The sequence below is a fragment of the Coregonus lavaretus genome (assembly GCF_964263955.1).
Source record: "Coregonus lavaretus genome assembly, chromosome: 9".
In the NCBI taxonomy this organism is placed as follows: domain Eukaryota; kingdom Metazoa; phylum Chordata; class Actinopteri; order Salmoniformes; family Salmonidae; genus Coregonus; species Coregonus lavaretus.
The window spans coordinates 39,361,716-39,378,925 of NC_139996.1; the positions used below are offsets into that span (position 1 = coordinate 39,361,716).

The 17,210-nt window shown below is 46.5% G+C and overlaps 1 protein-coding gene across 1 annotated transcript in view; it reads left to right on the forward strand.

Annotated features, from left to right (window-relative positions):
- LOC311134506 (transmembrane protein 117-like) overlaps positions 1-17,210 on the forward strand; it is a gene marked incomplete at both ends in the record, with an annotated part of 59,523 nt that overhangs the window by 39,285 nt on the left and 3,028 nt on the right. The window contains 4 exons of the mRNA XM_084168204.1: positions 842-941; positions 2,133-2,230; positions 4,605-4,764; positions 9,577-9,706. Coding sequence (XP_084024330.1) covers positions 842-941; positions 2,133-2,230; positions 4,605-4,764; positions 9,577-9,706 — 488 coding nt within the window. The remainder of the gene's footprint in view (positions 1-841; positions 942-2,132; positions 2,231-4,604; positions 4,765-9,576; positions 9,707-17,210) is intronic.

Below are 17,210 nucleotides of genomic sequence, written 5' to 3' on the forward strand. Positions count from 1 at the left end.
GGGGGAGGAGGGGGAGGGAGGGGGGAGGAGAGGGAGGGAGGGAGGGGGGGAGGAGAGGGAGGGAGGGAGGGAGGGAGGGAGGGAGGGAGGGAGGGAGGGAGGGAGGAGGCTCATTTGCTCCACAGCCTCTAAGACACTGCCAGGAGATCAAACTCCCTCCTTCCCACCCTCCCACCCTCCCTCACCCCCTTTTCTTCTCCTCTTTCAGGAGCGGTGGGTAGGTAGTTGATAGACAAGGCTTGTGACCCAGTTTCTCCCAGTGGAAGATGACTGAAGTCCCTGAACAAAAGCCTCCCATCCTGTCTCTACCTACAAGAGGAGATAGAGGATGGATAACTAGGACTCTAGCGAATGCATGCTATCTTTTTCCCTGCACCAAAGACCTGTGTATCAGGGATGGTGCCGGTCGCCAAGTAACAGTGTCGTTTCATGCTTTTGGATAATGCTGATTTAAATTCACCTAGACACTGGTACGAATTTGCAAAATGGAAAGATAATTCATAAAAATTTGGGAGGTAGATTAGGGCCAAATGAATGGTATTGTTGAATAAATTTCACAGCAGTTCAGTGTAAATTGTTTACAACCCTGAGGGCCCCTCGAAGGTAGAGCCGCCTGCCACACACTGTTTTCACAGGGCCAGCTTGATATGGATGGGATCTGACAGTTAGCATCATGACACTTAGCAGCCGCAGTGCCCATTTTCTGTTTCTCCTATTTTCTGTTGACTCTCTTCCATTTCCTCCCTACCTCCTCTACCTCTCTCTTATCCTCTCCTTTCCTTTTCTGCCCCTGTCTCTCTCTCTCGCTTACTCCCCCCCCTCTCTCTCTCTCTCTTTCTAGGCCTCACATGGTGACAGAGTACATGGGTATCAGGAACGAGAGCTTCATGAAGATTGCAGCAGTGGGGACATGGATGGGGGACTTTGTGACTGCGTGGATGGTGAGACAACAACCATTTGTAGCCTGTAGTAGCCCAACACTGATTAGCAGCAACTAGAATGTAAGCACAAAGACAGTGGAATGTGTCTTTATACCCTTAGCACCAGGAACAGAACAGAGGTCACAGGAAACGCAGAGAAACATAGCGGTTAAGAGTAGAGGAGAGACAGTGAGGGGTGCCTCTACACCAGCCCATCCCTGTTCATTTGTCAACATAAAGAGAGGATAGAGCTCCGCTGGGATCTGGGATTGGACTGCCTGTGGTGGAAGAGAAAGGAGTTTGACACAACACCAACGGGGAGAAAACTTGACAAGCTTCCTCAGAGTTTCCATTAGTATTCTACTGTACACACTTCAGAGAGAGGGAGGAGATATGGAGGAGAGAGAGAGGGGGATAGAGGGAGAGAGAGGGGGAGGGAAGAGAGAGGGGATATAGAGGGGTAAGAGAGAGTTAGAGCAAGGACGGGCAAGGCAAACTGCTGAATCCAGACATTACTCTCTAGGTTTTTACATTCGATTAATTCAACGAAGCACTTTCAAGACGACCTCTGTGTGTCTCCTTCTCCTCGACAGAACAGATATTTCAGAATGTGTCATCGCTAGATGAGTGAGCAGAAAATGGCTGTTTTTGCAACACTGCTCATGCCAGAAAGATTTAACTGATTTTCTCAACCAAATCCTTCTCCACTCTATCTGATAGAAGTAGATGTGGCCTATTCAAAATGCACCCTCGCCTCAATGAAGTACCTTCTCCGAAAGTCTGGATTTGCGTAGTTGTGCATACAATCCTCTAAAATGTAAATTGATGTTGATCAAAGAAAATGAACTTAGATTACTTTTAATGATTGACTATATAAAATAGGAATATAAACAATGCAATACTATTTGAATTGATTATGCCATTCCATTGCAGTGTTCCATATGCAGAATGGCAAATTCTTAACCATCTATTTTGACACTGTATTCAGAATGAAATAACACAATCTCATTCCATTCCTGACGAGTGTCAGAATTCTGTGATTTAATATTTGAGTTTAATTCAGAGATCAATAAAAAAAAATCAGGATTACTGAAAATGCCATCTCAGTTTGAGTGCAGTCTTAGTATTGGTGCTGTACTTTCAACCCACAGCATGTTAATTTATTTATCCCTCACACATATTATGTGGTAAGTTAACCTGGGTCTTTCCCAGGTTACTGACATGATGCTCCAGGACCAGCACTACCCAGACTGGGGCAAAGCTGCCAGAATGTTCTGGAAACAAGGCAACCACAGGATAATCCTCTTCTGGTAGGTTCTGTCTCCAGTCTAATGCATACAATATGCTGCCCCTGAGCACGATCAGCGTGTGTATGTGTGTGTGTTTATCACCTGTGTGTATGCTAGGGTTCATGAGTGTGTGTGTGTATGCTAGGGTTCATGAGTATGTGTGTTTGCATTAGCATGCATACATTTATTCATGTATGGGTATTCAGACAAAGCCCTGTGTGGATGGGAGGTGTGAAGGGAAGGGAAAGGGGATATCTAGTCAGTTTTACAACTGAATTCATTTAACCGAAATGTGTCTTCTGCATTTAACCCAACCCCTCTGAATCAGAGAGGTGCGAGGGGCTGCCTTAATCGACGTCCACGTCATCGGCGGCCGGGTAGCAGTTGTTGTTGGAGGTTAACTGCCTTGCTGAAGGGCAGAACACACATTTTTCCACCTTGCCGGCTCGGGGACTCGAACCAGCGAAAATTAGGTTACTGGCCCAACGCTCTTAACCGCTAGGGGTTACACACAGTTACACACAGAGTCAATAGGCCTGTTAATCTTCCTCTGCTCAGTGTCGGCACATTTAATGAGAAGAACAGGCAGAGGAAATCAATGGACACAGCAAGCTCACAGGGCCAGCTATACCCCTGCCTTTACAAACACACATACATACATACACACACACACACACACACACACACACACACACACCTGTCTTTACCTCACTGAGCCAGAGCAAGGGCTATGACCCGATCAAGCTGTTACACTGTGTCCAATAATGCTCAACCCCAAGGGAGCGATCAATGGCCAAGATATATCACACAGTCACTCCACCAGGTCAGCATGAATGTTGTTCGCTACTGCCAGTTAAACATTACAGGTTGATGCCCTTTTCTATTAACCTAATGCTGTAGTGGTTATTGAACAGGACAGAGGACACTATGGTCATTTCAGGGTCAGGGATATTTTAGCTTATGTTATGTAGAAACATGAACACTGTTGAAGGAGTGTGGTATTGTCTGAGTGGTTCGATATGAAGTGTTTATTTCCAAAACGCTATATCCACCAATTTTTCACATTTATGTTTTTTGTCCGAAATGATTTCTTATGGGTACCTTCATGTGTGTAAAATATTACTGTTGTCAGATTTTTAATTCATAGATTTTAGATGTGTTTGATTATTTATTTATTTTTGCAAAATGCTATCCATTGTTTAGCTGGAATGGAATGTTCGTATCCTGTATATTTGACTGTGATATGTGGTTGTCTCACCTAGCTATCTTAAGATGAATGCACTTACTGTAAGTCGCTCTGGATGAGAGCCTCTGCTAAATGTTTTACATACAGATCTCATATTACTGTATTTAATTATTAAAATATATATACAGTATAGATGTCACAAATGTATCATTTGTACATTTCTTTATAAAAAATGTAGTTATTTGTTACATTTGACTGCAGTACTACTTATTTCTCTGATTATTTGTCGCTCTGAAATCAAACCATCAAGTGATAGATTTTAAACAAATACATGTCTGTCATTGAACAACCCCATGCCATGATTAGATAGTGAAAAACACACCAATATCATTCATAATTTATTTAAACAATAAAAGCTAATTGACCAACATTTCTGAAAATTGCTATATAAAGTTTGGGAATGAAACTCTTCATATGTATAAATGACTAATACATTGAAGTTCAAAGCCACACTCTTCAATTGATTGTTCCTCTATTAGGATGCAAGGGAGTTACCTATAGTCTCCATGGCTACTCTGGAAGCCTTTGTCTTATTGATGGATGCCCCCAGTCTGACTGTCACAATCAATTTGTACTCTGACGAGCCATCATCTCAAATACTGAGGAGAAAGTATGATTGATGAATATGTTGAGGAATGTATCTTGACATTATGCAGCAATTAATCTTGGTAAATCACAATAACAGTGCTGAAAATAATCCACTTTAGAATTGAAAAAACCAAACTGTGTCTCATAACATTTGAAACATGTTATGGCTTGGCGCTAGCTATCTGCAATGCAGCCAGTTACCATGGGGATGGAACAACCCACACAACACCAACGTAATAATTACTGAATGACTGAATGACATTGAAACAAGTACAAAGAAGAGCAAAATATAGTTTGCTAAATCCAAAGTCAATAACACACAGATAAACATCAAATTATACCTAAGAGAATTAGTAACCAACATCAATATTTACATACACCTATGATGAGGTCCTCTTATTATTGTATTGTTGTTATGTACTTTAGAGGAATGAGCAGAAGACACATTTTCGTTGTCTGCCGTAACAAATGGACAAAAATAAAATAGTAATTAGTAAATCTGTGGAGTTACCCAGGTGACTAACAGGAAACTAATGCAATTCTACTTCCTCACTCCTCCAGGACGGTCCTGATCACTCTGACGTCGGTGGTGTTGCTGGTCATCAGTACTGACTGGATAAGCTGGGACAACCTGAACCGCGGCTTTCTGCCTAGCGACGAGGTCTCCAGGGCCTTCCTGGCTTCCTTCATCCTGGTCTTTGACCTGCTCATTGTCATGCAGGTAGGGGCTCCCCCATGGCCAATTAAAAACTAGCTGGGCTCCATTACTCTCCCCTTCTTTTTTTCCCTCTATATCTCCCGTTCCTCACCCCTCCCTCAGTCACAGGGGCACTGCGGCACTGGGTTGAGAGGGGGAGAGAGGGAGACGTTTGATCAGTCAGAGCCTGCATGACTACACACCCACGGCTGCTTCTGAGTTCTATCTACCCCTCATCTCCTCATCCACCCAGCCATCCCTCTATCCAGCCATCCCTCCCTGCATCCGGCCACGCTTCAGCCAAGGACTTACCACTGCTCTCCTCTTCTGTGAACCCAGGCCTTTTTAATGATGACTCATAACATTTTATGTTTTCTTTCCTTTTTTCCACTAAATGTCCTCCATCCCTCCATCCCACAGGAGCCTATACATCAATAAAGTGTTTGTCAGTGGCAAACTCATGAATATGCAAATGTATTTGTCTGGGTAGAAAATGCATAGCAGTGTTTCAAGGAGAGAAGGCTTTCAACACAGTAGCCTCAAGCCAAATACAGACTGGGTGGTTTGGAACGCAAGCCTAATTCAGTCAGGCTTCTGCTTATGTTTATTGGATATATTTCATCCGCTTTCTTATTGCTTAAAGGATTATGTAGTCTAATATTTAGTATCCCTTAATTGTCTGTTTCCAAATGTTTTATGTAATACATAATTACTAGCTTCTCATGGATGACTGTACAGCGTTATTGTGTAGTAAATACGTCAGTCTCTCTTACTCTACAGAGTCGACACCTGTGGTTATGGCACAATTCTTGTTTTTACAGGGCTATGATGATTAGTAAACAATGATATATCTGTAGCATACAATAATTTACTAAATTGTATTACTGTTAATCGCTATTTCCTGTTATTGCTCACCTCAGTCATTCACTTGATATATTTAAATAATGTATTACATAGTCAACTGTTGAATTACTTATTTCTGATTAACATGCCCGTTTTTTCCGTTGTTTCAAGTTTCAAGTTTTATTCGTTGTATAATTTTTTGTCTTTGCATGGGCCTCATTGCTTTTCACTGGGGTCCCGTCTCTTCTCAGAAACAGGCTAATGCATAGTGACCAGTTTATTCCGCCTGCTGTCAGTTGGAGCTCCCATCTCCTGCCTCAGACATCATCCCATATGACTACAGAAGTCTCCATGTTGTGACATCCTCATTTGACTCCCTAGCCCCAGCCAGTACCCAATTACTCACCAATCACATCACTCCTGTTTTCCCCCACTGGGCTGTATTTTACACTCATTCAGATGCCTTTGTTTATGAAAGCTAGCCCCCTCTCATTTTCTGCGCTGTGTACAACAAGCACGTTTACTATGGTTATTTATTATTTCAATAAGTCCCCGCCGTAAGTGCTCACATGGACCTGAGGCCTGCTGTCAATGCACTCTACTGTGGCATAGTCAATAAAAAACCCTCAACTCCTCCTTCCGCGACTCCGACCCACGGCATTCCAAATGGCTTCATTCACCTTCATGTGGGCGTGTTGTGGCTGGTAGTTAATCTCTCACCTCCATGAGAAAAGACTGAGGTTTTATTCCCAAAGTAATTAACAGACACAATTAACGGGCTGGATTGACCTCCCAGTTGATGGAGATTTGTGAGGCTTTCATTTTATTTGGGTATTTGATAGTCTAGTATATTCTTCTGTTTTTTTCCAGGTGTGTGTGTAACTTAAAGACTTAAAGACTTATTGACTGTGTGTGTGTGTGTGTGTGTGTGTGTGTGTGTGTGTGTGTGTGTGTGTGCATGCTCACTGTTTATGTCCTAGAGACTTATTATTTCATGTGAGGGGGCACATTGCTTAAATGTCATGCTTATTAGTGGAACTGTATCAGGAAACGAAATATAGTTGAGTAAGTGGAAGGCCTAATTAATATCTAGGGGGGAATATCTATCTTCAGATCCTCACATATGAAAATGTATTCAATTTGTAAGTATTGAAAATGGCTGCTGTTAAATAACTATCACTGTAAAAAAGAACACCCACAAATCTAGTTGTTTCAACAAAATATTATTAAGTAACTGGTTCCACAGCCTTTTTTTGTTTACTCAACTTTTTGGTCCAAGTGTTACCTGAACAAACAAAAAATGTGTTGCCCAAACTTTGGCAAAAATTCAGTCAATTTAAAATGTGTTTGCTTAAGTTGTCTCATATGTTCATTCAACTAGAAATTATTATTTGTGCATCTTAACTAAAAAGGCTGTGCAACTGGTTACACACACACAACCAGTGCTTTTAACATACAATGTTTTCAATATTTGACACATGTTGACATACATGATTACATTCTGCATGTTAATTTATACAGTAATTTATTATTCAACATGTCCTCACCTGGGATTTGAACTTGGCATTCCAATCTTCCTGCTACACCACCATGTCTGTGCAATTATCAGTTAGTCTGACTAAAAGGCTATGGAACCAGTTAATTAAGAATATTTAGTTTAAACAACTCCATTTTGTTTTTCAGTGTAGGCTATACTGTCATAATCGGAGAAAATGCTGCTATTCTTAAAAAGATAGCAAGATCTGTGTGTGTCTTTGGGTTATCTAAGACGTACAGCATGCCTCTGTCTGTTCAACACACATACAGTGGGGGGAAAAAGTATTTAGTCAGCCACCAATTGTGCAAGTTCTCCCACTTAAAAAGATGAGAGAGGCCTTTATTTTCATCATAAGTACACGTCAACTATGATAGACAAATTGAGAAAAAAAATCCAGAAAATCACATTGTAGGATTTTTAATGAATTTATTTGCAAATTATGGTGGAAAATAAGTATTTGGTCACCTACAAACAAGCAAGATTTCTGGCTCTCACAGACCTGTAACTTATTCTTTAAGAGGCTCCTCTGTCCTCCACTCGTTACCTGTATTAATGGCACCTGTTTGAACTTGTTATCAGTATAAAAGACACCTGTCCACAACCTCAAACAGTCACACTCCAAACTCCACTATGGCCAAGACCAAAGAGCTGTCAAAGGACACCAGAAACAAAATTGTAGACCTGCACCAGGCTGGGAAGACTGAATCTGCAATAGGTAAGCAGCTTGGTTTGAAGAAATCAACTGTGGGAGCAATTATTAGGAAATGGAAGACATATAAGACCACTGATAATCTCCCTCGATCTGGGGCTCCACGCAAGATCTCACCCCGTGGAGTCAAAATGATCACTAGAACGGTGAGCAAAAATCCCAGAACCACACGGGGGGACCTAGTGAATGACCTGCAGAGAGCTGGGACCAAAGTAACAAAGCCTACCATCAGTAACACACTACGCCGCCAGGGACTCAAATCCTGCAGTGCCAGACGTGTCCCCCTGCTTAAGCCAGTACATGTCCAGGCCCGTCTGAAGTTTGCTAGAGTGCATTTGGATGATCCAGAAGAGGATTGGGAGAATGTCATATGGTCAGATGAAACCAAAATAGAACTTTTTGGTAAAAACTCAACTCGTCGTGTTTGGAGGACAAAGAATGCTGAGTTGCATCCAAAGAACACCATACCTACTGTGAAGCATGGGGGTGGAAACATCATGCTTTGGGGCTGTTTTTCTGCAAAGGGACCAGGACGACTGATCCGTGTAAAGGAAAGAATGAATGGGGCCATGTATCGTGAGATTTTGAGTGAAAACCTCCTTCCATCAGCAAGGGCATTGAAGATGAAACATGGCTGGGTCTTTCAGCATGCAATGATCCCAAACACACCGCCCAGGCAACGAAGGAGTGGCTTCGTAAGAAGCATTTCAAGGTCCTGGAGTGGCCTAGCCAGTCTCCAGATCTCAACCCCATAGAAAATCTTTGGAGGGAGTTGAAAGTCTGTGTTGCCCAGCAACAGCCCCAAAACATCACTGCTCTAGAGGAGATCTGCATGGAGGAATGGGCCAAAATACCAGCAACAGTGTGTGAAAACCTTGTGAAGACTTACAGAAAACATTTGACCTGTGTCATTGCCAACAAACGGTATATAACAAAGTATTGAGAAACTTTTGTTATTGACCAAATACTTATTTTCCACCATAATTTGCAAATAAATTCATTAAAAATCCTACAATGTGATTTTCTGGATTTTTTTCTTCTCATTTTGTCTGTCATAGTTGACGTGTACCTATGATGAAAATGACAGGCCTCTCTCATCTTTTTAATTGGGAGTACTTGCACAATTGGTGGCTGACTAAATACTTTTTTTTCCCCACTGTACGTATTCTTCCCAGACGTTATCTTTGGGTTATTTCAGACTATGTTTCAAGATCTTACATTGTTGAGTCTGTATTGACTTTTCCCAAGCAAGGACTAAGGAGGCACAGAGGGCACCTTATAGACGTCTGTATTGAGTGGTTTGTGATGTGTTTTGACATGAGGAAACCCCAATGCACATAGGCACAGTACAGGGTCCTGTAAACACACACTGTGCACTGCAGCTCACAGTTAGGCTTTTGACCTCTTTGGTACCTTACCCGTCAATGGACAACTCCCCTGAATCCCTAGCTAGTATCATGAAAAGAAATCCCTGTTGTTCACTTTGGAACGTGATGTATTGTTGTCTTTGATTTTATGCTTGGTCTTACATGATGTGTTGTTTACTTCAGTAAAAGCTCTCACTATGAAAGACTTCTGATCAGATAGACTCCTGGGATGGTTGTTGAAAATGAGCGTGAGCTATACACACTATGTTGCAACGCATTGGATGATTGTGTATGCCATGTGTTCATGTGTTTGTACTTGTCCCTATTCAGATAAACCATACATAGAATATAGTCTGATGGGATGATGTATGTGTTTTCAGGACTGGGAGTTCCCTCAGTTCATGGGCGACCTTGATATGAACCTGCCTGGCATGTCCACCACACAACTCAAGTTCAAACTTCCTGTCTGCAAGAGCATCTTCAAAGAGGAGTACCACATCCATATCACAGGTACGGACATTAACAAGCAACATGTATCACATATAAAACATACTATTTAGATGGTATAGAGGGATACCACTTATTTCAATATTTTCGCACTCCATCTGACCAGCTGTGATGGAGAAATGTTGATGGTTGCACCATGACACTGGCCTAAGATGAATAGAGATCAGATACACCTGTTGTAACGTGTCTTCTTCATCCTACTAGCAGTGCTTGTTTCTGACATCATCTTCCCCCTTGGACCTATAGCACCCCTGCTGCGGCAGACGCACCAAATGTTATTTGTCATATGCTTAATAAACAACAGGTGTGGACTAACAGTGAAATGCTTACTTACGGATCCTTCCCAACAATGCAGAGAGAAAGAAAATAGAGAAATAATAGAAAAGTAAAACACGTAATAATAAAAGTAATAATAGATAGACAATTAGTAACGATAACTTGGCTATATACAAGGGGTACCAGTACCGAGTCGATGTGCAGGAGTATGAGGTAATTGAGGTATATATGTACATATACAGTGGGGAAAAAAAGTATTTAGTCAGCCACCAATTGTGCAAGTTCTCCCACTTAAAAAGATGAGAGAGGCCTGTAATTTTCATCATAGGTACACGTCAACTATGACAGACAAAATGAGGGAAAAAAAATCCAGAAAATCACATTGTAGGATTTTTTATGATTTTTTTTGCAAATTATGGTGGAAAATAAGTATTTGGTGAATAACTAAAGTTTCTCAATACTTTGTTATATACCCTTTGTTGGCAATGACACAGGTCAAACGTTTTCTGTAAGTCTTCACAAGGTTTTCACACACTGTTGCTGGTATTTTGGCCCATTCCTCCATGCAGATCTCCTCTAGAGCAGTGATGTTTTGGGGCTGTCGCTGGGCAACACAGACTTTCAACTCCCTCCAAAGATTTTCTATGGGGTTGAGATCTGGAGACTGGCTAGGCCACTCCAGGACCTTGAAATGCTTCTTACGAAGCCACTCCTTCGTTGCCCGGGCGGTGTGTTTGGGATCATTGTCATGCTGAAAGACCCAGCCATGTTTCATCTTCAATGCCCTTGCTGATGGAAGGAGGTTTTCACTCAAAATCTCACGATACATGGCCCCATTCATTCTTTCCTTTACACGGATCAGTCGTCCTGGTCCCTTTGCAGAAAAACAGCCCCAAAGCATGATGTTTCCACCCCCATGCTTCACAGTAGGTATGGTGTTCTTTGGATGCAACTCAGCATTCTTTGTCCTCCAAACACGACGAGTTGAGTTTTTACCAAAAAGTTCTATTTTGGTTTCATCTGACCATATGACATTCTCCCAATCCTCTTCTGGATCATCCAAATGCACTCTAGCAAACTTCAGACGGGCCTGGACATGTACTGGCTTAAGCAGGGGGACACGTCTGGCACTGCAGGATTTGAGTCCCTGGCGGCGTAGTGTGTTACTGATGGTAGGCTTTGTTACTTTGTTCCCAGCTCTCTGCAGGTCATTCACTAGGTCCCCCCGTGTGGTTCTGGGATTTTTGCTCACCGTTCTTGTGATCATTTTGACCCCACGGGGTGAGATCTTGCGTGGAGCCCCAGATCGAGGGAGATTATCAGTGGTCTTGTATGTCTTCCATTTCCTAATAATTGCTCCCACAGTTGATTTCTTCAAACCAAGCTGCTTACCTATTGCAGATTCAGTCTTCCCAGCCTGGTGCAGGTCTACAATTTTGTTTCTGGTGTCCTTTGACAGCTCTTTGGTCTTGGCCATAGTGGAGTTTGGAGTGTGACTGTTTGAGGTTGTGGACAGGTGTCTTTTATACTGATAACAAGTTCAAACAGGTGCCATTAATACAGGTAACGAGTGGAGGACAGAGGAGCCTCTTAAAGAAGAACTTACAGGTCTGTGAGAGCCAGAAATCTTGCTTGTTTGTAGGTGACCAAATACTTATTTTCCACCATAATTTGCAAATAAATTCATTAAAAATCCTACAATGTGATTTTCTGGATTTTTTTTCTCAATTTGTCTATCATAGTTGACGTGTACTTATGATGAAAATAAATGTCACGGTTCAGACAGACGACCAGAGGACCACAATTGCGTCACACCAGAAAGTTTATTAAACTTAAGGGAAAAGGGAAGTAGGGAGTGAATGAAGGCTCCAGGGGTAACAGGGATCCCGTCCAATGTGCTGGGTCTGTGCCCCCCCCAGTGGCAGCGATGCGTCCTATGAAGCCGGTGGTGGGTGGTCCAGAAGTCCTGGGGGGGGGGAGACACAGACACAACAGGGCGGAATGAAACAAGGCAGCAGTACAGTTCAGGGGAAATCCAATATACGTAGTAGCAAGGCAGAAGGCTGGTCAGAGTTACCGGGATTGAAGAGTAGTCAGGAGTCGTAATGGCAGAAGCAGGTCTGGATCTCCTGAGGCAGAAGAGTATCCAAAAAACAGGCAGGTCCGGGGTCACAAAACCAGGGTGAGCCAGAAGCGCGAGCAAACAGGTTCCGGGTGTGAGCTTTGCAGACGATCTGACACCGGAGAGCTGAAAGACAGGGCCTTAAATACTGGGAGAGGTTAGTGGGTAATGCAGCGCAGCTGGCAGAGTAATTAGAGCCGAGCAGAGCAGGGACAGGTGGAGCTAGTTAGGCTGAGTAGAGAGAGAGTGGTGAGCAGAGTGGAAGATAGTGGAAACAAATTAAGGTGGTAACCCGGTGGAGTGAGAGGGCTCATGACAGAACCCCCCCCCCAAGGGACGGCCCCAGAAGTCCCAAGAGCAACACCACGCCGGGCGGGAGGAGGGGAGCCGGAGGAGGGCTAGAACTCCTCCGAACGGTCCGAGTGAACGTCCTCATCCTCGGAGGAAGCCGGAGGGCCGTGGTCGGGAGATGGGACAGGTCCCGAGACAGGATCAGGCACAGGACAGGAAGCCGAGCGGGCAGGACGGTTAGGGACCCCTCTGGGGCGGCCCCTACGGATTGCAGGTTGATCAGGATGCCGTTGGTGGAAAGCGGTGATGAGAGTCCTATCCACAATCCGACTAGCTGGCACCCAGGTCCTTTCCTCAGGTCCATAGCCCTCCCAGTCAATGAGGTACTGGAGACCCCTACCCCTCCGTCTGGACCGAAGCAGGCGGCGGACGGTGTAAACCAGACCACCATCGACGAGCCGTGGAGGAGGAGGACCAGGCGCCGCAGGGACCAGCGGACTCTCATGGATGGGCTTAATCTTAGACACATGGAAAGTGGGGTGCACCCTCAGGGAATTAGGCAGTTGGAGCCGGACAGCAGTTGGGCTAATCACTCTTATGATAGGGAATGGGCCAATGAACCGAGGTGCCAGCTTCTGCGACTCCACCCTGAGTGGCAGGTTCTTCGATGACAACCACACCCTTTGACCAACATGGTAGGTGGGAGCAGGAATTCTCCGACGGTTGGCCCCGGTAGTGTAGCTGGCAACGGATCTGAGGAGTGTGGCTCGGGCTTGTGACCAGGTGCGGCGACATCGACGGGCAAAAGCAAGTGCAGATGGGCAAGTAACCTCCTCTTCCTGGCTGGCAAATAGAGGAGGCTGGTATCCATAAACACATTGGAAAGGGGACATACCGATGGCAGAGCAGGTCAGAGAATTGTGTGCGTACTCCACCCATGTCAATTGCTGCGACCAGGAGTGGGGGTTGCGTGAAGTCATGCATCGCAGTGCCTTCTCGAGCTCCTGATTAGCCCGCTCTGACTGCCCATTGGATTGGGGATGGAATCCGGAAGTCAGACTGACTGTGGCTCCCAGCAGGTGACAGAACTCCTTCCAAAAAGCGGAGGAGAATTGTGGACCACGGTCAGAAACTACATCCCTTGGCAGTCCGTGGATCCGGAAGACGTGTTCCAGGACCACCTGGGCGGTCTCCTTGGCGGTTGGGAGCTTGGGGAGGGGAATGAAGTGTGCCATCTTGCTGAAACGGTCAACGATGGTGAGAATGACGGTCATGCCCCTTGAAGGGGGCAGCCCCGTGACAAAGTCAAGGGCGATGTGAGACCAGGGACGTCTGGGCACAGGCAGGGGCTGCAGCAATCCGGCTGGGGGCTGGCAGGACGACTTGTGTTGGTTGCAGATGGGGCAGGCTTGGACGAATTCCCGTACATCCTTCCTCAGAGAGGGCCACCAGAACCTCTGGGCGAGCAGGTTGTAAGTGCGGGTGGAGCCAGGGTGACAAGCTAGGCGGGAGTCATGTCCCCACTGAACGACCTGGGACCTCAGGTCTTCGGGGACAAAAAGGCGGTCAGCTGGGCAGGTGCTGGGACCTGGCTGGTTACGGAGAGCCTCCAGCACCTGTTCCTCAACAGCCCAGGTCAGAGCTGCAACGATGCAGGGACTTGGCAGAATCGACACAGGGTCCTTGGAGGGGGTGTCATCCTTCTGGAATTGACGGGAGAGGGCGTCTGGCTTGGTGTTGCGTGATCCAGGCCGGTATGACAGAGTGAAATTAAACCTGGTGAAGAACAGGGCCCAGCGGGACTGCCTGGAGTTCAACCGTTTGGCCGTGCGGATGTACTCCAAGTTCTTATGATCGGTCCAAACGAGAAATGGAATGGTGGACCCCTCCAGCCAGTGACGCCACTCCTCCAAGGCAAGCTTCACAGCCAGCAGCTCACGGTTCCCTATGTCGTAATTGCACTCAGAGGGGGACAACCGACGTGAGAAAAAGGCACAGGGATGGAGCTTCCTATCCTCCGCAGCCCACTGAGAAATCACAGCACCAACTCCCACATCCGAGGCGTCCACCTCCACAATGAATTGCCGGTCCACATCAGGCATCTGGAGGATGGGAGCGGAGGTGAACCTCACCTTGAGGGTACTGAAGGCTTTGTCGGCTGCTGGGGTCCAGGTGAAGGGTTGCTTGGTGCTGGTTAGAGCAGTGAGAGGGGCAGCAACGGTACTGTAGTTCCGGATAAACTTCCTATAGAAGTTAGCAAACCCCAGAAACTGTTGCAGCTTCTTTCTGTTCTCCGGAACTGGCCATGAAGTGACTGCTGATACTTTGGCAGGATCCATTTGGATACTTCCCTCTGCCACTATGTACCCCAGGAAGGCCACTGTCTTGACGTGAAACTCACATTTCTCTGCCTTGGCGTAGAGGGAATTCTCCAGAAGACGATGAAGGACTTGCTGGACATGGCGGGTGTGTTCAGACAGGTCTCTGGAGTAGATTAAGATGTCATCCAGGTAAACGAAGACAAACTTGTTTAACATGTCCCGCAGTACATCATTCACTAGAGCCTGGAACACAGCAGGAGCATTGGTGAGGCCAAAAGGCATAACCAGATACTCGTAGTGGCCTGTTGGTGTATTGAATGCGGTTTTCCATTCATCTCCCTCCCGGATCCGCACTAGGTGGTAAGCGTTTCTGAGATCCAACTTGGTAAAAACAGTGGCTCCCTGGAGCAACTCAAAAGCAGAGGTGAGCAGAGGCAGAGGGTAACGGTTTTTCACTGTGATGTCGTTGAGTCCCCTGTAGTCGATGCAGGGGCGAAGAGATCCGTCCTTCTTCCCCACAAAGAAGAAGCCAGCACCAGCAGGAGATGAAGATGAACGGATTAATCCTGCGGACAGAGAGCCATTGATGTAGTCCTCCATGGACTTTCTTTCAGGAGCAGACAACGAATAAAGACGACCCCTTGGAGGAGCTGTTCCAGGGAGGAGGTCGATGGCACAGTCGTACGGTCGGTGAGGGGGCAGAGATGTGGCTCTTGCTTTGTTAAACACCTCTCTGAGACCATGGTAGCATTCTGGGACATTGGAGAGGTCAGGAGCGGAGTTAGTAGGTACTGGCCGAGGGGGTAGTGCGGCAGCAAGCAGGCAGGTTCGGTGGCAGTCCTCTCCCCACCCCCTGATCACCCCGGTCACCCAGTCGAGCTGAGGGTTGTGCCGGCGGAGCCATGGGTAACCCAGGATGAGGGGTTGGCCTGGAGAGGGGAGCAGGTGAAACTGGATAGTTTCTTGATGGTTTCCGGACAGACCCATCGAGACCGGAGCCGTGACATGAGTGACCGATCCGAGTAAGTGTCCGTCCAGTGCCCGGGCAGGAATAGGAGGTGTCAAACGGAGGTTCTCCAGTCCCAGTTGGCGTGCCAGCTTGATGTCCATTATGTTGGCTTCGGCGCCAGAATCCACCAGAGCAGCCAGGGTGTGAGTTGAGTCAGAGAGGCGGAGGTGAACTTGCAGCAGGGGTTTGCGGTCGGAGGACTGGATGGTCATTGAACTCAACCGGACTCCCCCTATGCCCGGTGAGCTTCGGCCCTTTAAAGGGCAGGTTACCACACGATGTCCATCACCTCCACAATAGAGGCAGAGGTTTGAGGTGAAGCGGCGCTGGCGCTCTGCAGGAGTGAGAGAGGCTCGCCCAATCTCCATAGGCTCAGACTGATCAAGCTGACCTGGGTGAGTGGCAGTAGATGACAGGAGCCCAGTCGGATCTCTCCGAATGCCGGTAGTAGGTGGACCTTGGCGCCCCCTCTCACGACGACGGGTCTGTATCCTTCTGTCGATCCTGACAGTCAGTGCGATGGCTTCATCAAGAGTGGAAGGCAGTTCATGGGAGACCAACTCGTCCTTGATATAGTCAGCCAAACTATGGAAGAACGCGTCCACCAACGATGGTGTGTTCCAAGAACTTCGTCTAGCCAGGGTTCGGAAGTCGATGGAATGGTCTGCGACTGTACGTCTGCCTTGTCGAATACTGAACAGTTCACGAGACGCCTCTGCGGTGGGTGAATCCAGGTCAAACACCTTCAGCATCTCCTCAGCAAACAGGTCGAAGGTTGCACATGCGGGGGTTTGACGTTCGAACTCTGCTGTTCCCCAGAGTCGAGCTCGGCCCGTCAGGTGAGTGATGGCATACCCAACTTTAGCCCCCTCCGTGGCGAAGGTCCTTGGCTGCAAGGAGAACTGAAGTCGGCAGCTAGTCAGGAATGGCCGGACCTGGGTTGAATCGCCGTTGAACCGCTCGGGGTTTCCAATCTTGGGTTCCGGAGCAGCGGCTGCAATGACCGGGGCAGGTAACTCGGGGGCAGGGCTGGTGGGCAGACTGGCTGGGGTAAGGTTGGTGAGGAGTTGAAAGATCATGGCGAGTTGTTGTTGCTGCTGCTGGAACTGCTGCTCATGCTCATCGGTTTCCATGTCGGGGAAAGTGTGCGCTGAGTCCATAATGGTCAGATCGTACTGTCACGGTTCAGACAGACGACCAGAGGACCACAATTGCGTCACACCAGAAAGTTTATTAAACTTAAGGGAAAAGGGAAGTAGGGAGTGAATGAAGGCTCCAGGGGTAACAGGGATCCCGTCCAATGTGCTGGGTCTGTGCCCCCCCCAGTGGCAGCGATGCGTCCTATGAAGCCGGTGGTGGGTGGTCCAGAAGTCCTGGGGGGGGGGAGACACAGACACAACAGGGCGGAATGAAACAAGGCAGCAGTACAGTTCAGGGGAAATCCAATATACGTAGTAGCAAGGCAGAAGGCTGGTCAGAGTTACCGGG